The following is a 24723-nucleotide window of genomic DNA, read 5'->3' on the forward strand; positions in this document are numbered from 1 at the left end:
ATGCTGATTTTCATGTCTTTTAAAACACACCTCGTCAGACATGAGAGTGGCAATGGCTCTCCCGATTTCATGGTACGACCTCGCTTTGCCTTTGGGACCAAGGAGGATGAACAAGAACCTGTTCAGGAGACAGAAGACTGCAGTTGTGACATGCTGATGCATTTCTGCTCATGTGCAATATATCCTGTTTGTACCATATATTATATATATATCATAATGGTGAACTATTCACACTTACATTTTCCAAAATGGCAACGGACTGCTCTACCAAGAGTTATTTAGGTACTGACAAAAACGTTATACCTACATCTAAAAAGATGTTTAAAGTCATAAAGATGTAGTGTTTTAAGGGAGTCACATGCGTGTATTTTGAAGCATGGTTTTCACCTTGTAGGAACAGGGACTTCAGTCAGGGCTCCCAGCATGACAGCCTGCTGCAGACGCACAAAGGCCACAAATGGAGCGTCCAGGAAGTCCACCTCCCCGACCAGCACGTTGGAGGCCTCAGCATCCCTGGGCAACTTCTTCATGAACTTGTTCTTCAACTAGAGCCGCCGTGCGTAAAACACAAGACACACACACGAAGGAGGAGAATAGCTCTGTAAATCTTCCCAGTCTTGAACAGCATGAAAGGCAAAGCAGGTGTGGACAGTTCACGGCCCCTGAAGCGGGGCAGTCTAGACTGGCTAGGACAGGTCTGTCTGGGGAACATGGCTGTGAATCATGACCACCATAGTCCCAGCATAACTCACTCACTTAAAGGCCGAAACCATGGGTAACGCCCTTTCCCCGCGTGTCTCTGGGCTAAAGTTTCTTTTATCTCCAGTGATGGATTCAAGGCCAGACTTCCAAGAAGAGGGTATTAACCTACCTACTGAAGTGGACTCCCTTCAAAGTCCATACATAAAGTTTATAGGCAGACACCAACTGCCCCAGATCATTTATCTCTGCTTTAATGCTGTAGGTAGGAGTCCGATAATGCCTTGAAGGTTTGTTTTAGAACAGCACAACAGCAATTACCACTTAGGCAAGTATGGACCATGTTGCTAAACTAACTAAACTGAAATGATAGATACTGCTTCATTTGAAACACATAGTGTATTAGACTGTGCTAACCCCCTTTCCATCCACTAAAGGCAAACACAAGCTCAGTGTGAGAGTGTGAGACCCAGTGGCTGTACAGCTCAGTATGCTTGCAGTGATTTGCTATAAGATCAAATCCCCCCCCACAGTGAACTGCATTACTGGTTCTGAGCCTCCTTACTACAAGTGACAGCGGCTAGCAGAAGTGAATGAACTCAATATGATCACATCATCAAAGTCAACCGGGGCCAACCTAAACGACCATGTCATTAATGAAAACAAATACTTGAAATGGACTTCAAAGCTTGGCTGCCCGATCAATTAACGAGCCGTCATAAACTAGCGGTGGTAGAGCAATGAGAGGCGTTCTGTTACTCATTAACGCTTCTGAGGGTCACTCCAGCCCACAGTGGAAAACATTCACCCCGCGGGGGCCAAGGGCGAACCGCTGCCCGGGGTAACAACTACAGCTGTGCTGGCCCGGCTGCCTCCTCCCTCCAGCTTGACTCGGGGGGTCACATGGCCCAAAGGGGGGGCAATCCGAGTGGAGACCCACACACACTCACTTCCATAGGCAGGTGTGATAACAGAGAATTGCCCAGGGGCTGAGCAAGGGGCTCGGGATGACAATACACACAGCAGAGTCCATGTGATAAACCTTGCATTTACACTCATGAGTTAGGAGTTTGGTTGTGACAGAGGTATTGATCTGGTCCCTGTGATTAATTATTCAATGTACCTTTGTTACAGCAAGGATTAATAATTAGTCATCAATGCTAGACTTTAACCAATGTTTGCAACTAGTTGTAAAAGTAATTAGTAACTGCCGCAAAATGCATGCAGGGAGATCCATAGCCAAACATCTATGTAAGCAGTCACGTGTTCCCCTGACATGCCTTTTAGTTCAAAGAAGTCACAAGTGTATAAGGGAATGGGCTTAGTATGGAAGCTGTTTTTTTCCCTATATGGAGTAAAATAACTATAATTTAGTCAAAATGTCATGCAGGTCTACCCTGGTTCAGAACATGACACTATCATTACCAACCCATTAATCCTTGCACATTCAGGATATAAAGTATATGCTAGGTACTTTTTCACTTGTCAACTGATAGTGAAGGCAGATGGTACTGTAAGTTACAATGGTCATTCTGTAAGAACTGGACCCAATTTACAGAGTATCTAGCTTTGTCCTAATGAAGACACGGTCTGAAATCCACTTGAAATCCAAATGACGAAATCACAGTGAAGCACAATATGATAGATAACATGAAACAGTAGAGCACCGCAGGCCGAAATCATGGTGACATCCTCCTTGTCTGCAGTGAGCTGGCAGTGCAAATAAGCACAGGCAGGGACCAAATGACATTTTAGAATGGTATTAGAGTCAGATTATGGGCCAAGATCAGCACCGTATGAGCGAGGAAGGGAGTTGATTAAGGTCTTAGCCCGTGAACCTCACACAACCCTGGGTGCCGTTGACGTGTTGGCCTGGCGAAAACGCTACCACACTGACACTGACGTCAGGGGGGGGGGGGGTTGATTGAAAAACACAAACACGCATGCCATGCCAGCATCCAAACACAAACATAAACACACAATGACAATTCTTACATACACACAAACAGGCAAGGCTTTTTTTTTCTGATAATCCGCTCTGTGACAGTAGATGCCATCAACACCAGTGAACCTTTGACCTTGTGCTCACCTGACACACACCTACCACTTTACATTACCGTCAAACCTGCCAGTGGGCCGGGCAGCTCAGCCACTCTTGGCATCCTGGGTAGACACAGCGGCTCACACACGATCTGTCTGCTCCTCAGGATGGTAATCCTCATAGCCTAGCATCCGTACCATGTTCCAACTGGCATAATTTGCTTACCAGAATACACCCGCAACACTCAAAGAGAGTTAAATCCCTACCAGTAATCTACATAGTATCCAACATAAGGAGCACTACTATAAGGCTGGGTTCAAGTGGACAGTTTCTATTGCTACTATGCAGCTCATAATCATATTTGGAATGAAGGCTTTTCTTGTAAATCATCCCATATTAACCCAACTGTCTTAAGATAATGAGGATGTCTAAAGATGGTGTCATGATTGTGCTTATACCCGTCAAACCAGATTCCTGACGTGTTCAGTTTCTGAAGAGCACGTGGCTTGGTAAATATCCTTTTTCCACTATACTACGGACCTCATTCTTCTGCTAAAAAGCTCACAATGTGATTTTTTTAAATTGTTTTTTATGTGGCTAGTAAAAGCTTGGTGTGACTTCTGCTGCACTACATCCCATGAATAAATATACCTTTCGTTCACAAACAGAACAAATCTCTGAAACGACCTAAAATCATTTACTCTTTTTATCATGCGCCGTCGTCTACAAAACAGCAGTGTCTTTTGCCACCAAGCTGTCATCAGGAACCAGTTCAGCGCACGAGATGGTCCTCCCAAATCTGAAAAAACTACGTCAACCACTCCCCCAAGACCCTCAATAGAACACATGGCAATGACTCAAGCCACACATTTCATCCCATGGGGGTGTGACGCAAGGGCTCTCCCCTCTCTCTCCCTCCAATCTGCATGTACAAGCCCAATCTGTGCGGCTTTCTGGGCCACCTGACCCAATTCCACCCAGCCCTTCGCTGGGAAATAAGAGGAAGAGGGGAAGTTCTGCAGCTGTCAATACTGACATCATCAGTGTTGGCTTAAGCTGATCACTCACAAATAAAATAGGCCATTGCAATGACATCAAAACTAAAGTTAACTCATGCGCAAAACCTTTGATGTCACTGCTGAAAATCGAATTAAACGATTCTAATTGGACTAATCAAACTTTATTTATTTATTTTTCATGGGACTGTGAGTACACTCTTCAAAATGCGAGTGTCATCCAGTTTACAAAAGAACTCTGCATGGATATCCCATGAGCAACTGTGTGCATGGACTGCCTAGGATTTCTCTAAGTGACCCACAGCTTCCTGCTTAGATACGTGTTATCAGCAAATGTCCTGTGGACCACATTCTGCTCATACTTTTCTTCTTCTCTGGTGTGCAAAGTACAGCTCCACCAAATGCTTGGCAGCCCGTGAGTTTTATTAGCTACCTCTTTCTCACACGCGATAATTGATCTTGCCGATTGTCAGATATCCTGCCAGTGGAAAATAAGGGAGAGAAATGTGACAACCCTGAAGGACTGAAAGGCCTGGCACGGGCCAGCCTAGGCCGCACTGGCTGAGGACGTGTTAAGCTGGTGGAGGACTGACGGTGTACCTTGGAAAGGTTCACTCAACCAGAGAGCTGGGGTGGTGGCTGTGCAGAGAGGTTTCAGGAACTTAAAACCGGACTGAGCTACTCCGCTCTGCTCTGCACAGGACTCATGAGGCTGTCCTTAACACTTTTGAGTTGATGCACGAGGCTGGTCTACCATTACCCTGTAAGGAATGATTCTCTCATCTGACTTGGAGACCTTCTGACACCACTGTGCCAACACCTCAGTTGCCGGTTCAGTCATTATACCTCTAGTTGAAAGTCAGCCATAACTGACGTCATGTAAAGTACATGGTGAAAAGAACAACAAACAAATGCGAAATATGGTACTTAATATTCAACCAGTACGGTACTGATCAACTAGTACCTTACTTGTCGTACATTCTGAGCAGTTTTGCAATTGATTAGTTCAGTGGACTGTGGAGAACACTCTATAGAGGACAATGAAGATGCGTTAAGATGATTTTCCTTCCCGTCTTCCTTTGTCTGGTCAAATTCCTGTTATTCTAGAAGGAGGCAAGAGGATTATGTGTGTAAACAGCGTGAAGAGGCTCACCTGATCCTTCTCGGGCTTGTCAGAGATGTCATTCATACTGCTAGACGATATATTCCTGTGTGTGGTGGCGGGGCTACCTGAGAAAGCAAGCAGCCAAACATGGTTAACCAGCCGTGAAAAACAATCCGCCTCTACCTCCACAAAAAAAGAAGAAAAAAAAAACAGCTCAGGGGCAAAGAGAACGAAGGCAGGAACTCAAGAGAAGACAGGGCCAACTTTGGTCCAGATGCAGCCATTAAGAAAACCAGAGGAATAGCTGCCCAAACAGGGTCTCTATGACAGACACCTTGCCCACCATGACCTAAACAACCTATCGGGTTTTTCTTGCTTTTAATTTTGTGTCTATTTACCGCACTCAAAACATCTAATCTTCTGTGAGGGATGAAAGGCTTACTAAGTTCTGGTTTATCCTTGCTTGTTTAACTATCTACTGGCTGCTCTGCTCAAATGCAAACGTACACATGTGCCTCTTAGTCACATCAAAGAAGCATTCTCATGTTTTCTCTAATTAACCTGTGTCTTGGTGATTTGAAGCGACACAGCCCTCCATTTAGTACTTCCCTTGACAAGATGTCACACATTCACAGCTCTATGGGGAGAGGCATGCCCCTGAGGGAAACGCTCTCATTTTCAAGTCCCTTCCTCTTAGTGAGAGAAGAGAGCGAGTGCAACTTAAGAGGTCAATGGCAGGCAAGGTGGTCTTCACTGCAGGGGCAACTGTATTAAAGTACCTGAACCGGAAAGGGTCGTGCTGCAGAGGGCCCAGCATGAGTTGAGAGCCCAGAGTAAAAAGAGAAGTAGGCCAAGAGAGAATCTGATGCAACATGCTGCTGGTAGCTGGTGCCCCTTGTTTCTAGACAGGTAAATGTATGGACATGGTTTTGGATGTCAGTTTGATGCAGTCGTTTGGTACCAAAACATTTTCACACGAACGTTTGTGATGCTTTTATGCATTTAAAAAATAAATAAAAATTCGTGTGAATTCGGCAAAAAATGTAAGCATATTGGATGGTTGCTACTGCTAGTGGTGGGAGAAAAAAAAGTTTCCTCTTGGTGTTTTGAGGACAGATAATCACTTGTGATTTCTTGGAGATTTTCCAAGGGCTCCATGGAAACTTAATGGGGCGGGACAGGTTCATTGATCTTGTCCAATCATTTACAAATAGGGGCCTTGGCACACTAACTTAAAGATATGAGAACCTCCGTCAAAAAAACGACACTCTAATCATGTAACCATGAATCGGTCAAAGAGAACACTGTCAAATCTCTTAAATCAGAATGGCCACTATTAAGCTAACTAAATTCCTACACTGGGTGATAGAGGGAATGTATTGGGTGATACAGAGACACACACAAACGCAGACACAATAACAAACCCTGGCGACACACTCTGGGGATGTTATGTCTATGGGACACACAGGTGGAAGAGACACTAACTGGAGATCCTGTCAACTTACTAAGCCATCCCATGCTCGGGCTCCGCTGGCCTGGCAACTCGTCCTCGGAGGTGCGAGCCGTGAGGCAAGTCTCAGAGTTTCCAAGAGGACTACGGGCTTTTGGTTTTAGTGGCAGAAGCGCAGGTCAGCCAGGTGTGACAAAAAAGAAATGAAGAGAGAAAAAAAACAAAAGGAGGTAAAGAAGAGGGAGAGGGAAGGATTGGAAGGAAGAAGGAGAGAAAGTGTTGAGAGGGTGCTCAAAGCCAAAGCCAAGTGTGGGTTAGAGAAAGGTAATTAGAAGTGCATGGTACAGAAGCTGAACGTGAGGAAACAAATCACACAAGAGCAAAGTCAAGTGGCCTGATGGACTGGCTAATCTTGTGGAATATAAAATGTAGTACACTGAGACTGACTCTGTAATATGTATTCATAAGATAATCACTGAAGAGTTGTATAGTGTTTGGTTGATGGCTATCCAAATATTAACCCAACTGTGAAAATGTTTGTTGTAGATAACAGCTTTTATAAGTGCTATATAATATAGTAAGGTTATATTATTACAGTCAATAAATCATAACAGAAAACATGCCCATACCAGGACCTTGTTTACAAGATTCTGTCCTATAAAGCCAATTACCATCCTCATGACTAGTCAGTCCAATCAAGCCACTCTTCAGATCCATGGCACTTCACATTGTGTGAAAAACATTTCAACAGACATTGACAAGTGAATACATGATCATGACACATCAACTAAATCAATGTGTGAAGCACAGAATGTCATTAACACATGACAATATTACAAACAGGGGGTTTATTTTTGGTGTTGTTATTGCTGGCATCATCAACTCTTTCAACTCAAGGGATTATAGCAACGTGCAGGCATTTAAGGTATCACACAGGATTCATGGAGAAATTTGTGTGTTCACTGATTTCAGGTAATGATAGCTGCATAAAGAAACATGTCATTACTAAATATGTGTTTCATTTCACTACATAATTGATCAGTCTTGGCTGATGAAAATGCTAAATCTTTGTGTTGTTTACTGTTTACTTTAGCATTTAAATATCTAAGCCATTCACTTCTTACATTCAGCTCATAGGTTACATTTGACAATTCATTCAGTGATTGATTATAGCACGGACAATTTATATAGATGATTTATATTTGAATTTCAGTGAGCAAAATTTAACGGTGGAATTTGAGTTGAGTGGTTCAATGCCATTTGCGTTATGATGGTGATGGTGATGGTCACCAAGTGCAAGACACAAACAGCAGACTACTTTCCTCAACAAATCACAATACAGTTCAAAAATGTACCAATCAATATGATAGTACAAAGTAATATGTCAATTATATTGCATTTATTACCATTATATAGACCATTGAGATTTGTATAGAAAGCAGGCTGTTCATTTGTGTTGCTTGGTGACGCAACAGAAACAGAAGATGGATCTAAATGAGTCTGTAGGCCGCAATTCATCTTCATTTTTCTGAGTGAGCTTCTAGTCAGGGGGAACTAGCTACGGGTGACACAGCGTGGGAGACAGGGGTGTTCTGGTAATACTTTACTGGAATCTACTGTCATAAGAGTGGCATAACCTTGGCATTAACATGGCATCGTATAGTGTCATACCCAGTCATGAGTCATCATGGCAGTCAATAGATAATGCCATGAAATGTCATGTTACGATTATTTTCATGGATGCCATAGCAGCTTATGTCATGTGCCTATAAGATTATAGCATCAGACATTTTGAAAGCTGTCACGACAATTACTGATAATGGTTATTATACACTGTCACTGGATATGGTCATGACAACTAATGCCAATATATGCCATCTACCATGACAAGCTAAGCTAAGTGTTTTACATAAAGTATTGTTGATATTCTGCGATACTATCTGCTTTGCCTTCATCTTATAATAGAGGGTGAATTCCAATTAATGTGAAAGTCTTATCCTGTTGATTAAGAGGTTTTTCATTAATCTAAATTCTTAAGGTCCTTATAGACCATCTCTTATGACGTCTCTGTCGCACCCTGTGATTTCTTATGAAGCATGTTATAGCTCAAGCGCCTAAAACATCTGATTTAGTTTATTCAACTGATAGTGGCTATCAAATCCTGTGGTAATTGATGTTCTTGTTTTACGATGTAAGTCTATTCAACAGAAAAAGCTAACAACTCAAGTCAAAACTGACATATGGGAACCTTAACAAACTCGGAAATGTTTATTAAATGCAATACAGATGCTACTGACTTGAGAAACATGGGTTCATCTAAGGTTGCTCTAACTCTAACCTACAGTGCCATTCTGGTGTATTGGTGCTTTGGGTTTGTCTTTGCATCCTACAAAAGCCTGCTACTCTTTGCACCCCAAGAAAAAAAACTAACACTTGTGGTGCAAAGACTACAGGGAATTGCGTAAATGGATTCCTGTAATAGTCTTCAGTGCAAATGGGGAAAATTGAAAAATGCCATGTGAACCAAAAAAACTCAAAATAAATGGGTCTGAGTAGAAAACAAACGAGTAGCTTCAATTAATGAAAAAAGAGAACTGCATTAAACTGGCACCTGTATTACCATTGTCCGTGTTGGAAAACAGCCTACTTGCGCTGGAGACGGTCTTGCCAATCTCAGCGAGGGAGCGCAGGTTGGACTTCTTGGTCTGGTGACGGTGTCTCCTCAACAAAGTGTACATCACCTGGTCCTTGAGGTCAGCCTTCAACTGACCGTTCTCTATTTGATCGTCAGTGATCATCTCTGCAGATAGAAAAAAAGAGAGAGAAATTGTGATATTATAAAAAAAATATTGAATTGATTTCCTCATAAATAATGTCAAAATAACAACTTGTTACAAATTGTACAAAACGCAATCCGATAAACCGAAAGAACCACTTATGGGAAGGCAAGGACAGGCTTAGTAATCTCACTATCGCATCACACTGAGGGAGCATTGTTAAAGTAATTCAACGCATTCGCAAATCGCCAATAATCAGATCAGCAGTTAGGCCACGTTCTATTTTAAGCCCAACCCGTCAGAAAGCCTGAATGAGTTCTCATGAGGTTCTGCTTGTGCATGAGACCCAGTGTGTCTGTCCGGTTCCAACAAAAGTTTTCTATTTTTGAAAAGAAGGTCAGGGCTCGAGCGTGTGGACGCGGCCCCCGGGCCCTTTCCCTCAGTGTCTCCTGTGCTAATGGCTGAGCCGTCAGTGCAGCGGGAATGGTAGGGGTTGTGTGTGTGTGTGTGTGTATGTGTGTGTGTGTGTGTGTGTGTGTGTGTGTGTGTGTGTCATCTCAACTCGTCTGAACCCGACAGATGACTTTGCGACTGCAAATCGGAGCGGACGCCTCCTGTGTCCCCCCTGAGAACTCTTGGCTGTAAATGAGAAGCAGGAAATGCATCATCGTGAGGGAGGAAATTGAGGGTGGCACTCCAGGCTCTTCCTCTTTCTCTCTCTCTCACTCTCTCCTGGTCACTTACTCTCTCTCTTGTTGTTTCTCTACCTCTCTCCATCCTGCCCTCTCCTCCCCCCTCTCTCTTTCTTTTTATACAAACATGGTGGCTTGAAGCCCACTGGGAGGTTTCAAACTTAAATGTCACCCTCTAGGTTGGAGGCTATAGGAAGTATATACTGTATATAAGTGGCTGCCCTCCACACAGCACCTGTCAAACTGAGTTTGCAGGGGGCACATTAATGTCTATGGACAGGTCTTTGTCAGGTCTTTAAGCTGTTTTATATAAGAACTCTGTAAGGGTCAGCTTCAGTGTAAAGTTCCCAGCCAATCACATACTTACCTGCTTACAAAGCAATACTTGGAAGGCTTCTCATGCAAGAAAGCAGTCTGACCTTGGGAGCTACTTTGAACTGAGCCATCGTCAAGGAAAGTGCTTGTGTGTATGTGTGTGTGTGTGTGTGTGTGTGTGGGTGTGTGTGTGTGTGTGTGTGTGTGTGTGTGTGTGTGTGTGTGTGTGTGTGTGTGTGTGTGTGTGTGTGTGTGTGTGTGTGTGTGTGTGTGTGTGTGTGTGTGTGTGTGTGTGTGCATGTCATGTTTGGGGTAAGGTTTCGTTTTCCCCTGCACTCAACAGAAGCAACCAGCCATAAACCTTTTGCCCTACAATTGAACTGAATAGGAAAATGCGCTAAATAAGATCTATGAATACATCGTGACTCGAGGAAGAAGAACCAACTAACAAAAAGAGAGAGAGATGGTCTTCAGGGCTTCGGCGCCTACATTTCAAGATTCAAGATATCTTTATTTGTCCCTAGAGAAAACTGCCTTGGACATAAGGGTTGCCACGTGTAAATACAAACAATTAATGATTTGATCACACAAGCACCGCCCTGGAGCCCAGGCAACCCTTTCTGGGTCTCTCCTCTCTAAGGTTTTTGTCTCCATGCCCATCAGATGGGCACCGTCAGTCCTACCCTATCCCAGTCCCCTGTGCCCCCACCCCCTGGGTTCATCCCTGGGGTACTCACCCACCAACATGGGGCAACTGAGGGCCAGCCTATCCCCTGACCCACCCTATAGGCCATCCCTGGGAGTCTTGCCCTGCTACTCACCGACCAACTGGGGCAGCGTGATAGCCTCCAGGTCCAGCATGATGGTGCCCTTCTCGATACAGGTCCTGAGCTCGAACAGGCTGTGCAGGGAGAGTGTGGCCACATGGGGCTTGCTCCACCGCTCACCACCCTTCTCCACCTTCTCCTCAAACTTGATCCACCTGTGGGAGGTAAGAACGTCAAGTCACCCAAAGAGCAGGATCAAGTGGGCTCAGTGAGATGTTCTCCAAGAGTGCCATTTTCACAGGAGAGGAGGTGACAGCATGGAGATATAACATAGACCTGACTGACACACATGACGTGAGGTTCAAAAGAAACTGGCCACACTTTGATATCTTGGCTCATTTTGATGTCCTCCGAATATATGTTAAGGAGTAGAAAAACACTTAGATGTAGGGTTAGGGCTAAGGCTGGGCTCTATGAGAGGTGAGGTCGAGCTCTAGTTGGGGTTAGATAATGGTTGAAAAATAGCTGAGAGTTATGGTTCGCTCTTATCTCTTATCTAATATATTTCATATTTTAGAGACAGTTGAATTTCTTCAGTAGCTGCTAAGAAAGCATTGGCTGTTTAAATGAAGGTTTTAAACTTTTACATGCAGAGATGCCATTATAAATGTTTAAAAAATTCTTGTTTCAAATACAGAAATTAACACTCAGGGATTCTCAACATCCTTCTCTCATTCTATCAATAGCTGTAATGGAATTTATGTATTAAAGGAAATAATCATTAATAACCTTACTTGAGATTTGAGACTTGTATTAAAAGTTAGGCACTCATGTGAAGAAACACTGAGTGGAAAAATACTGTGACATTCTGTGCATGTGATTGTGCTACTGTGTCCAAAGTGGCTTCCTGCAAAAAGAAGAAGCGTGCAATGAGCTGATCAAAATGCAGAAGCGAGGGGCCACGAAGATGTCTGAATTTTGCTTGTCTGTATGTGCTGATAACAATAACAAGTCATGCATCTGTTTGGGCGGGGTAACTGCCACGCTTGGATAACACATTGTGTAAGCTAAGAGTTAATAAAAGGGCTGAGCCAGCCAAGGGAGATCAGAGCTCTTCTAGGGACTTCCCCAAACAAGACCTCTCCTTTGGCTGCCAAGGTTTAAACATATGTTCTGCCTCACAGTGTGGTTTGTAATCTAAACTTAAATGTCGAGATAAGGGATTTTTCCCTGACAATAGCATGGATACTACACAGTCTTGTACTAGAACTGTGCATGGCCCCCTTAAAGCATAAAGAGTTGAAATGCAGTTCCTCTGGACAAATACACCTTCATTCACAGTGTCACTCATTTCAACAAAGCAGCAGCAATACTACATCAAACAGGGATGGTGTGTCTGTGTGTGTGTGTGTGTGTGTGTGTGTGTGTGTGTGTGTGTGTGTGTGCTTGTGTGTGAAGAGGATGCTGATGGCCTCGCTAATTGCTCATCAGTGTTAATCACCTCCCTGTGAGCGTGACATAACATGAGCTTCAGCTGTCCAACATAAACGAGCTAGGAGCCCCCGAGGCTTGCCGTCTGCAAGCTGTAGCACGGCACAGCCAAACCACTACCGGCTCCCCTTTATTGGGTCGTGGTGAACATAGATGGCGCATATGGACAATGTTGTACAATGAGGAGGCAGTCTGTCACTGCTTGAGAGTCCACTGAGATACAACTCATCTATCACTGCAATGGCATCCATGGCAATTTAGACAGTGGACGTTTTGGTTTAGGGCATAGGGCGAATTCTATTGGTCAGAGCATTGGTCAGCCCAGACTAATGACAGGCGTGTTTAATAAGGCCTCCCACAGAAACTGGCAGGCATGGCCTGGATACTGACTCCCCATTGAACAGAGAGATCAAGTGGGCAGAGCTGAATGGGGATGGGGAGAGGGAGAGCCAGGCCTCAAAGGACCTGAAAGGGGCCTGTCTGTATGTGAGGGCTGATGAGGCAGCCTCGTCTTTCTGTGAATGGTGACTTCCCTCCACCCCCACCCCTACTCCAATGTACACACACTACCCCCCCCCCCCCTACTCCAATGTTCACACACTATTCACCCCCCCACCCCCACCCCTACTCTTAACCACTTACTCCACAATGCTTTGAAACTGGGGTTAGCCATTACTTAAGGCTAATAGTTCCAATAGTGATGATGGGGTTGAACAAGACCTCAACACCAGGTGTTGGTTCATCTAATCAAGACACTCCAGGTCATTCTTGTTCATCAAGAACTAAAACATCTCCATCCGTCTTTTAATGTCTTACTACAGCGTGAGTGACTGAGTGGCCCACAGAAGATCTCTTGGCACGTGATATTTATTTTTCAGCAGCTTGGCAGTGGGATGAGCCTGGCTCCTGGCCAGTGAACCATGCACTCGCAGAATGTTTCATTCACAACAGACCCCTCTGCGCCAACAGACACATTTGTGTGGCTGCCGAGTTTTACAGTATATTTCCAAAGAGGACTTGGAAACTATTTAGGAATTGTTTGCAGAAACAATGCTTTGTTTGTGTCTTACACAAAGGTCATTGCGCAGTTAAATTCCATACAGAAAATTTGACTGACTCATTTTAATGGGCAAGCACATTCTCTCTATGAATAAATGACTGCAAATGTCCAGCCTAAAATGATTTAGGTACAAGTTTATTTTTTGTTTTGTTTGTTCAAAGAAAACACTCCCTTATGTTCCTTAACTCCTCAAATCTTTTAACACGAGCAACCACAATGATAACAATGACTTCATCAAAAGTCATTTTCACTAAGGGGTATTGAAATAGTGACTCAGCATATTATCCTGAAGTGGAGGAATCAAACCCTTGCAATGTTTGTGCCACTCTCAGACTAATATTGACTGACACGGTCAGCCTTGTGCGTCAGATACCAAACTCACTTGTTGACAGCGGGCAATATTTACAATGTTGTCCCATAAATCATCCTTGCCTGCTTCAATAGTGTGGTGCGGTGCCAAAACTGCAGCTGAACAATATTTGATTACTCTGCTTTCAGTGACATTGAAAAATACATGAACTTAATCCTCTGCAAAGACAGTCTCCGTAGTATCAGCAGCAGCATCAGTAACATGAGAATACTATTCAGGTGCGCTCTACAGTGTCTGTCTGACAAACTGGCTGACACAGGGTAATGGCGGAGTGCACAGCAATATCACCAGAATGGCAAGCTCAAGCAAAACTTCTCATGCAGGAAATGGGCTATTTAAGGGCTAAAGTTACAGCTCGCATTACACACAGTAAGTGCCACTGAGGTTTGGGTAAAGACTGGGTGAAGTGGTGCAGAGATTCGTGACTCAACCCTGGGTGTGGTGCTGCTGGCAAGCTCTTACCTGGCCGTCTCCTTCCACTCCATTTCCTGGCCGTCGACGGAGAGCAGCTCGTCCAGCTCGGTGAAGAGCTGAGGGGGCGCAGGCCCGTCATCCTCCTCCCCCAGGATGAAGCGGATCCGCTCGGCCGCCGGCGAGACTGCAACAGGGAAAATACTGCCTCTTAGAGACTGGCTGGTGGGCACCGTGTCCGCCACCACCACCAGGGCAGTCTTGCCCTCCTCCCCTGCCACCCCGTTCATTTTGGCGTCGGGAGTGGGGGCCTTGGTGACGGGAGTGGGCGCCTTCCCGGGCGGCGGTGGAGGGATCTTCACCAGGAGGGAATTGCCCTCCTCCACCTCCTCCTCCTCCTCCTCCTCCTCCTCCTTGTCTGCCTCCTCCGAGCCACTCTTCTCCACATTGTTGTTATCGAACATGTCCTGCTCGCTATCCATCGCACTATCCATTTCCCTTCCCCAAGAGATTGGAAACCAACCAAACAGAAAAGGAGAGGGTGCTGTGGTCTTTCTGGTTTACCCTCAGAGGGGACACTAATCTGAGGGGTATGGAGGTCACCTGCACCGGTACAACCCCCCCTGCAGCCTCAGTAATCCACCTACACCCTCAACAGCAGAGCCCCTGGGGGAGATGGGTGTCCTCTTGATCCCTGCTAGCAGGCAATGGGACCGGGACGCTGATCAAACACGGGGGTCCCCAAAATCTTCCCACTTTAACAGACCGCCCCCTTCTTTTGGGGTCCTCATCCCGCTATTGCTGTGAATGCCCACCCCACTGCCCACCCCCCGTACCCCTCCGCCACCCCTACCACCACCACCGCTTACCCTCAAACTGGGCTTGCTCGTGATTGGCTCCTCTGACTTGGCACCGTGCCTCCCAGTCCCTCATTAACAATTAGGAAATGTTTCACAAACTGTTCATTCTTCATGAGAGGCCTGCGCTTTCCTTCCCCCTTGTCTCTAATTTGAATATTTAGTCAGGCATCGGTGCCTGTGAAAAAAGGGGCTCCCTGGGCAAGTTTATATATAAATAAAATAGCCCTGTCCAGTCTTCTGAAGTGTGTTATTGGCATAAATATGGAGGGATTACAGTAATGGTGGCTGCCAGTGAAATAAAATTTCCTGGAAATAACATATGAGATGACATGTTATGCCACCGCATCTTCAGCCTCAAGTGCAGTGGTTAACGTAGCATTTAAAAACTTGACACAACATAACTGGTCATCTTGTATGAACAGCTGTCACCAGCCCTTTCAGGTTGTGAAGTAGTGGTGCTGCTGATGTCCCTCGAGTGCTGCCTCGTCAGTATTGTGAGAAGCACCTGAAGCCTTCAATAAGTGGTCTGCAAGCAGTGAAATTTCTGACAAGTGACTAACAAAGGGCACTCGGGTCAATAAGATTCCTTCACGCCATATTCACTCTCTCTCTATCTCTCTCTCTCTCTCTCTCTCCTTCTCTCTCTCTCTTGCTCTCTCACTCGCTTTCTCTTTTTCTCAGATCCATTCAGTGATGATGTCACCACGCCCTGACAGTGAGTTGGCAACTGGGGAAAATGTTGCGTAAGATGACAAGATTTCTGCATTGATCGACTTGACTGTCACAGCGGTCTCTACAATGCATCTCTCTCCTCTGGCACGCTGTGCTTTCGAGAGACAGTTTCTCATAACTCTTATACTCTCGCACACTTGTGCACTGTTGTCTACAAAGCCTGGACATATCAGTGGAGAACATAAAGCACAACCCATGGGATGTCAATGGGTGCAGCCGAATCGACTGTTACCAGTTCTTTCTGACTTTATAATCCCACAGTGTAGAAATGGTAATGCTGGAGATGGCTGTTACATTAATGCTTCAAGAAAGAAAGGAGCCTTATTTAAGGTATTCATTATGATCATCATCATCATCATCATCATCATTAACATCATCACTGAAAGCAAATCCCAAAAGTGGATTATGTCAAAAATGATGGTGCTCTTTGAAATTGTGTTACTGGCTAAAAATCCGCCAATGGCTATTTTGGGTTTGATGTGTGTTGGGGGAGGGGGATTTTTTGCACACTGTCACAGGATGAAGCTATTCCTAGGATGACAGGACACGTTTCTGTCTAGTCTCTTACAAAGAAGCGCAGTTCTCCAAAACAAAACCACTGGACCTGAAGTAACTGCTTACTCCCTTAAAAAAAGTCTGCATCAAAGTCAACCATTAGAATAACAACTAGGACTGGTGGAAGTAAGGATACCACTTATGCTACACTATGTAAGATTCATGATCAAGCAGCTGCTGTGACCACCAAAAGTTGGCCAGCATAATCTCCAAAATGGTAATCTTATTATGGTGACAAAGGAAAGGTCTCCACACTGGATTTGCTCCTGGGGTCAGGAAGCAAACTAATAAGGTGTGAATGACTGCAATTAATCATAGTATGGGAATGGGATAGGCCATTGAGAACCATCTCAGGGAGCAGGTCAGAAAAAACCTGATTATCATACAGAACAACAAAAGGTTGCCAGACCTGTTTGCATTACAAGTCTAGCCTATTTACGTTAAAAGCCTAGAAGGTGTCTCAAACACTATATGGCTGGAGTTGGAGATGCTTGTTGTTAAGATCTACGCCGCTGAATCCGGAGTATGTGCCACGTGCTTCGTTACTGCACTTTACTGGAATAAAGACGGATTGCTGCATCAAACACAAAGAAACTTCCTTCATTTCTTACAACTGTAAAACTAATAGAACACCTCACAGTAACAGGTTTTTTTTTTTCTTTACGATCACAAGTACTTATCCTTTTCAGGATTAAGCCCCAAGTATTTGGGCTGTTGACATTGGGACGTTTCAAAACTTGAAAAGCTACAGTTGCTAAATCCTTGGCTAAAACAAACATAAACACTGGCAACAATTAAAGACAATGGATGACAGCAAATTCTCCACGGGATGATAAAATATTGAGTGTAAAATATCCCTCTTCCTTCTATGCCCATCTACTCATTAGGTACTTAATTGAACCAGTGATTAAATGCCAGTGAGGTTTGTCTTCTTTCATATTCAGGATTAACTCATCCAACTCATGGATCAGAGACATATTATGAATTGCTTATTGTTTCTCACATTCACCAACAATTATACTGGAATAATGATTAAATATCTACCTGGCCATTAGCCTAAAGGTGTTAGGGTTTAGCTGCAGATCTCTCTTGCCAAATCAGCTTTGAATTGGTTTGCTTGTGTAGTCACATAACTACAAAGAAGAATTATCCTTATATATAGAATACCACTGTCAACTGAAACAGATACAACATGCATTTAGGGAAATTACAGGAGACAAGTCTTTCCCATTGTTGCGGTGCTATCGTGATTGGTATGTGTAGGGACTGAAATGGCTGGCCCTCCTTCAAGATCACTGGTTCTCCTGTGCAGAATGCGATTCAAAAACCTTTAGAAAAGGACCCTGAGCTTAAGTCCATCAGCAGTGTGGACGCTGTGCACTTGCATCCACAGCTTTGGTGCTCACTGTTGCTAAGAGAATTTGAGGTCTAAGAGAAGGGAGGGACATCGGGTGAGATTGTGAGTGTGCGTGTGTGTGTGTGTGTGTGTGCGTGTGTATTTAAGTGTGTGTGTTTGTGTGTGTATGTGTGTATGAGTGTTTGTTTGTGTCAGAGGGGTAGTTTGGAGAGGGGTTCAATATGGGTAAGCATGCAGGGCCGAGAAGGCACGGAAAGAGACTGATAGAAATGAAAATCACACAGTTCAAACACGTTTCAAAGCCGTGTGCAGTCCAGCCAAGAGCCATGGGCCCCCGCACAAAGGGGACTTTGTCTCCTCACTGGGGGCTTATGGGAAAAAGAGAAGGGGAAGAATGCTCGCAGCTCGAGAAGAGAGAGGGAGAGAGAGAGAGAGAGAGAGAGTGAGAAAGAGAAAAAAAAATGAAAAGAGAGAAAAAGCTTAGCTGCCACTCTCCGCCGGGCCCAGTCCCTCTTTCCCTCTCTCCCTCTCAGCCCCGCATGCAACCCACTCTCTGGGAATACCAATATCCATCTGCACGATGGCCCTCTAGTCCCCTGCTCCATACAGCCACAGCCACACACGCACACATCTGCACTCCATCCATTCATAGGACTTTCCGAAACAGCACTGTAAGAGCGACCACTGCCACAGGGGCTGCTCTGGACTGAAGAGGGATGTGAAGCAGTTAACCCTGGACTGCACTAGGGCTGAGACCCTAACCTGACCTAATGCAGCCACACCAGCGTGTCCGACTACAGAGCACGGGAGGCTGGCGGTGTTAAGTTGTATACATCTACAACTATGCTATGGCCATGTGATGCAGGGTTTGCTGGAGAGCGAGTCGTGTTTATGTTGGCTCTGCCTCTTTTGTGGGAGCATGGTGGCAAGCTTTTCAGGAATGATACAGTGTGAGAGACTGGTTAGAGGAACAGCTGGCCTATAGAGTGTGTAACAAATGCCACAACACTGTAGCTGCTGTTCAGATTTATTAGCAATCTCTTTGTTAGCCTTTTGTTGCATTACCTAATACAGTTTGTTACCATGCCCTGTGTGATTAAATAGTGTTGGCTAAGGAAGTTAAAGCAACTAGGGCTGCACACCAAACTGCACACTACACACCCAACTGAATGGGGCAGGTGTATGTGAAGCGCTGTGATGGGCCAGTTTTGGACGGTGCATTGACACTTCCACACTGGCACTATGTGGGGCAGCGTTAGCGAAGGCTGAGCCCTGAACAGATGCCAGCTGAACTGAAAATGGACAATGATACTCCTTTGTGCGTCCTCCTAGCAACAAACACAAGCTGAAAGCTCCCCATTCGCCGCATATCACTGCACAATGAGTGTTTGAAGTCGACTTCCGCTATCAGTCACAGAGAGAGCGCTAAGGACCGAATGGGGTGCCAGGAAGGCTGTTTGCGTCGATTAAAGATAGCTTATAGAAGCGACAAGACAATTTGGCAGAGAAGTAACACGTTAGGCTAGTCAAGGTTAGCAATTGACGCAGGTGTCTGCTCAATTCCATGTTTGAATCTAGGCTTGGGCTCTGACGTCTCCGTAAAACCAGTGGAGCATAACAGTGCTTAGGTCACTAAGCTGCAATATAAAATTTTGCCACACAACTTCAGTAGACCTCAATCAGTAGTTTCTGATTGCGGCAGTCTAGCCTTCCATTAAAAAAAATTGGAACGGCTCTCCAATCACCAATGCCCACACATGTCAACGGGAGGCTAATCATTATCCCTGCAGGACTTAAGTACAAAACCTGTACTCTGCGTGGGTGCGAGTGGGTAAAAGGGTCCATTAGACGTCCAGGTTGCTAATAATGCAGGGTAGCATGGGGCTAAGCGCACTCTCAAAGTGGCTGTTGACATTTCAGCATGGCCACTTGCATCTCCCTCCTGGTGGCCTTTGGGGGGTGGGGGGATGAGGTAGGCATTGTGGTGTTGTTTGGGGGGGGACATGCAGTGAACAGAGAGCACTTTAAAGGCGTCACATGACTGTGATCGGACAGGGCCTGTTGTCCTTTGTTCACAGCACAATGGCGTGGCTGGGATTGTTGATTGTTCTTTTGGATCACGACTGCCCCTGACACTCACCGACGGACTTCCCGACACTGATACAGTGCATGGGAAAAGGAAAGCACTGCAGACTGAGGCGGAGGAACTATTTTCAGGCTTAGTGTGTACAAGGGATTTCTTCAGTCTTTGAGGTTTTCTCTATGGTTTATCGTGTTGTCAAGCAAAGTCCTGTCATTGTTCATTTGACAGAAAATGAACGTCGTCGCAAGATCACAAATGATCATAAACTGACATATGAGAAAGTACCAGAGAGAAAGTAATTTTAGATTTCCTACACCCCAAACTTTATAAGTACTCAGTCTCAGCGGTTAATCTAACATTGCATTTGTTCGTCACAGAGAAGAGCAGTTTAATTTGACTCCCTAAAAGGGAAAACAAAACCAAACTCCTACAATTTAAGGTTCAGGTCGAGCGCTACCACAGCTTGCTGTTGCTGACATTTTACAAAGAATCCCATCTCCGTAACTAAGAGTTACGAGTTTTAAACAAACAGAGGGTGTATAAAAATTGTATAAACACAGCTCATACTTTATACAGTGACATATTAATCACAGGGCTGAAAGAAACAGAGGAGATAGTGCACTATGTTTTGATTTGAAATAGATTCTAGAAGGCTACATTCTGTGACAGAGGCAGCACAATGATTTCAAATGTGTCACAGATGATAATAACCAGGGCAATTTCATGCTCTTGGAACTTTTTTCACTTATTGTGATACAGTAGATGTAATGCAAGCCTAGGTGCCTCCAAAGGATATTAGTTTTGCAGTTGTGAAAACGTCACAGCAAACAAGCTCAATCACAGTGTTTGAAATAGTATCTCATGTCATGTATATCTACAGCAAAGACTGTTTTATAGGTCTATAGATTTCTCTGCCCCTTCCTAACCATTTAGTCCATCTAAATAGCTTATCCAACCAAACCTAACTACTGTTGCTGGTAATCTAATCAGCTATGATTCACTGACGCATGAATTTAGCCGAACTCTCATTTTATCAGTGCTGTAAGTCACTTTGTAGAAAAGCGTCTGCTAAATGAATAAATAACGTATATGTATTTAGTTTTCTCTACACATGCGCAGTCAACTAGTCTGCTTGGATACAAAATGTTGACGCTATGCTGACAGTCTGCGCAGACCATCCTGGGGACAAAAACTGCGTCATGCACACCATGCGTTGACCTAAACGTAGCCGTGACCGTGGCAGCATATTTAAGACTTAACAATCAGCTAATTCCAGACACAGTCACAACAACAGCATGGATACGAGGCACTGTCTGTGTTTTGAGTCTCCAACCTGACTGGATCTGGGTGTCATGAGACAAGCCAACCAGTGTGAGTTTCACCTGACTCACTTGCCTATGTCAGATCCAGCATAATCTTATCTCAAGATATATTGGGTCCACATAGAGATTCAGTGGAATAACGGTTACAGTGAGTACACTGTATAAGGTTCAAGGAGTGAATCTGCCTTGCTCTTGTGATGGACAATCAGGGTGGTTTCTCATTCCTCAGCATAGTAAATACTCATCACACACATGGTCACGCAAAAACATATGCACAAGCACACTAATACAGCCACACACGCACACACACACACACACACACACACGCACACACACACGCACGCACACACGCACACACACACGCACACGCACACACACACACACAGACACACACACACACCCACACACACACACCCACACACACACACACACACACACACACACACACACACACCCACACACACACACACCCACACACACAAACACACAAACAAACACGCACACATACACACTACCACCTACATATGGCAGACTTAGGGCAAAGAAGGATGTTAGATTAGCTAATAATAACCTGTGGGGGGAGACTTAGGAAGGATTACTGGGGCTGGCCTTCAGAGGTCTCAGAGTGACATCCTGCTCAGCAGGGGTCTGAATGACACCCACTGACACACTTTAATGTGAGACAGCCGCGCCTGCCGGAAGGGGTTGGCTACGATGCTCTTATGATGCTCACTATCCCACCGCTCTCATTTGCTCTCTCTCGCTATCACTCACTATATCAGAGGCATAATATCAGTCGCGCTAACCTATGTAATCTACTTAAGAAGGAAAGAAGGCTGATTCAATAAGGCAAAATGAGTTGGGGCAACCCCCACCCTGATGCCACCCCCTCCCATTCCCCCCCACCTCCATATGGGGCTGTTTGTGCACATGTCTGTTTAGCCCCTGCAGGCCAGGCTCTATCTCTTGAATGATTCACAAACATTTGCAATGCAGACACAGTCACACGTGCCAGCCTGCTCCATGGCACTATCTCTCCACTTAGTACCTAGTTATTATTACTGTCATGTATGCAAGTGGCCCTGTTAAAGTGAGGTTAATTCTCAATATGTTGAGAGAGGAGAGGAGAAGCTCTTTTTAATTCTGTTATCAATTAGGTAAAAAAATGGATGATTTGTAAAAGTGCCTATAGTTCCTTACTCAATGAGGTTAGGAAATAAACTATATTTAACCGTTTCTGCTCTGCTCCGCAAGCAAGGACGGTTGCATGTCGGAGAGCTATAGAATATGTATAGTATGCATACAATGACTCACCATGCAGCCTCAGCTCCCGTGCCATACAACCAACTGTTCATGTATAAATTGCAGATTTGCCGCAGTTCATTAATGTAGCTCTCATGGGTGGTGTAATTCTGTGGCCACTGGCCTTCGTAGACAAAGAGACTCTCGGCACCGCCATGCGGTGGCAGCGCCCTCATCTTTTGACCCTCTGCGGGCAGAGTATTAGGCCCAAACAAACCCGCTCATGTTCAGGTGGCATCAGCATCTTTTCCTGCCAGTGGAATTTGTTCTTGCCCTTTTTTTCCTATTTTGGAATGACACACCGCACAGGGGAGTTGAGGTTTTCCATGAGCAGGTGCAAATTGACCACAGAGTCTTATGTGGAGAGAAAGAGAGAGAGACAGAAAGAAAGAGAGCGAGAGGGAAAGAGAGAGAAAGGGTCTAATGAGACTGATATACATTGAGAACAAGACAAAAAGAGGTACTCAAAGAGAAGGAGAAGGGGAAAGAGAATTTGAGTGAACATAAGAGCTGAAACCCAGATAATGATACGGAGAGGAGAAGAAGGAAAGAGTGGGACAGAGGGAAAGAAAGAATGAGAGCGAGGGAGGGCTCATTCAGTTTCCACAAGCTTGCTGTTGGCTCACTGACAAACTGCCGAACTTGTTTGCACCCCCGGCATGTAAATGAATCCGTGACAGTTTCCAGACAGTGGGCACAGTGAGGTGTCTTTGATTTAGAAGGAGAGCAAAAGGACAAGAGCCAATCTTCACGTCCACATTGCCCGACACCACCACCACCACCACCCCCGCCATGCACGCAAGCTGCTAGACGACCATCAAAACCTGCTGGGAACAACAAGCTAAACGTGCACTGCTTGACTGAACATGCGGACCTGTGGAAGGGCCAAATGAGACCTGCCTTTGTTCCTTACTTATCCTAGCTTTTTATTCTTGTTCTTTCAGTGCCTTTGTCTTCTCCCCTTTATTCATGTGAATAATAGAGAGCATGTTCTAGAAGCGGAGAGGGAAGGGCTCACAGGGATGACTAACGTTAGCATGCGCAGGTCTTAAACCACTGTGGTCGTGAGTCTGCGCAGGTCTTAAACCACCGTGGTCGTGAGTCAGCATAGCGCTGACGGGGAATCGGCAGAAATACCGGCACACATAATCCACTTCAAAAGTTTCAATAAACCTCCCATTCACCGCCCTTCTGGTGAAGTCAGAGAATGTAGAATGGTGGATGAGGGGGGGAGGGGGTGTGGGGGGACTCCTGGTGACATCCTGGTGACTATACACGGCATACACTGAGCCAACAAGTCAATTCAATAAAGTTCCCGCTTGCATGTCAGCAAATCTCTGACCATGAGCCTGTGGACAGAATTGGTTTAAATCATTTCCGCGGCAGTTATTGTTTTCTTTTGTTGCTTTTCGCCATATTTCCTTTAAAAAAAAATAAATAGAATAATAACACTGCCGGTGATTTCAGATTACGCACACATGCGAATCCGGAAGCAATCAATCAAAAGACATGGGAGTAAAGTGGGGGGAAGAGAAGGGGTATGCCTTCTAAACGTGGACTTAAAGCTGAGAGAACACACAGCAGGAAGCTGAGGAGAGTCACTGCCTCAATTGTGCAGCATGTAATCTGCTGCTGCATTTATGAACCTCTCCAAGGAAATCCTGTTCATGCTGTGAATGATACACAATGCGAAAGGTTTATCTCCTAGACATTGCATGTGAAAGTCGCGCATACGTGTGTAGGCCATTGTGCAAACAGACAGCTTTCGTGGCAAACACCCTATAGGATAATCTCAGGCGTATTTAGAATGAGATGAATATATGTATGCTATAAGACAATAAATAACAGGTAAGGTTTGAAGACCTAGGGAGCATGCAGTGCATACTGATGCAATGCAAAGCTTACTTGTACTATATACAGTATATATAGTATAAAGGGGATAAGGTAATCCCCTACAATCTTCATATGAACCATTTCCAAAAACAAAAGAAGAAAAACTTCCACTACCACACACAAAAGCCTTATAAAGCAAAAGCACTGTCTCAACAATCAACATGAATGTGTTGCCAAACTGTGATGGGGAGTGGTGATGTTTGGTGATACTGGTCCAGTAGGAAAAGAGCCAGACGTTTGAAATGGCTGAAGACATACTGTATTTACATAACAGGGCATTTTCCATTGTGGGGGCTGCTAGCAGAATAGGTCAGTCTAAATGTACAGGCCTGCCATTTCTGTCTGCCTTTCTGAAAGGGAAATCACAGTATAATTAAACTATTGTTGTGCATCTATTCTCAGGCCCACACTAACACTGAGACTAG

At 44.8% G+C, this 24723-nt stretch overlaps 1 protein-coding gene across 1 annotated transcript in view; it reads right to left on the reverse strand.

Annotated features, from left to right (window-relative positions):
* Positions 1–24723, reverse strand: part of slc4a4a (solute carrier family 4 member 4a) — a 50704-nt gene that overhangs the window by 19636 nt on the left and 6345 nt on the right. Inside the window, exons 3-8 of the mRNA XM_080852406.1 lie at positions 14246–14381; positions 10917–11077; positions 8932–9111; positions 4910–4986; positions 388–545; positions 31–118 (exon numbers count right to left, since the gene is read on the reverse strand). Of these exons, the coding sequence (XP_080708532.1) occupies positions 31–118; positions 388–545; positions 4910–4986; positions 8932–9111; positions 10917–11077; positions 14246–14381 (800 nt within the window). The remainder of the gene's footprint in view (positions 1–30; positions 119–387; positions 546–4909; positions 4987–8931; positions 9112–10916; positions 11078–14245; positions 14382–24723) is intronic.

This window comes from Sprattus sprattus (genome assembly GCF_963457725.1).
Source record: "Sprattus sprattus genome assembly, chromosome: 15".
Lineage (NCBI taxonomy): Eukaryota > Metazoa > Chordata > Actinopteri > Clupeiformes > Clupeidae > Sprattus > Sprattus sprattus.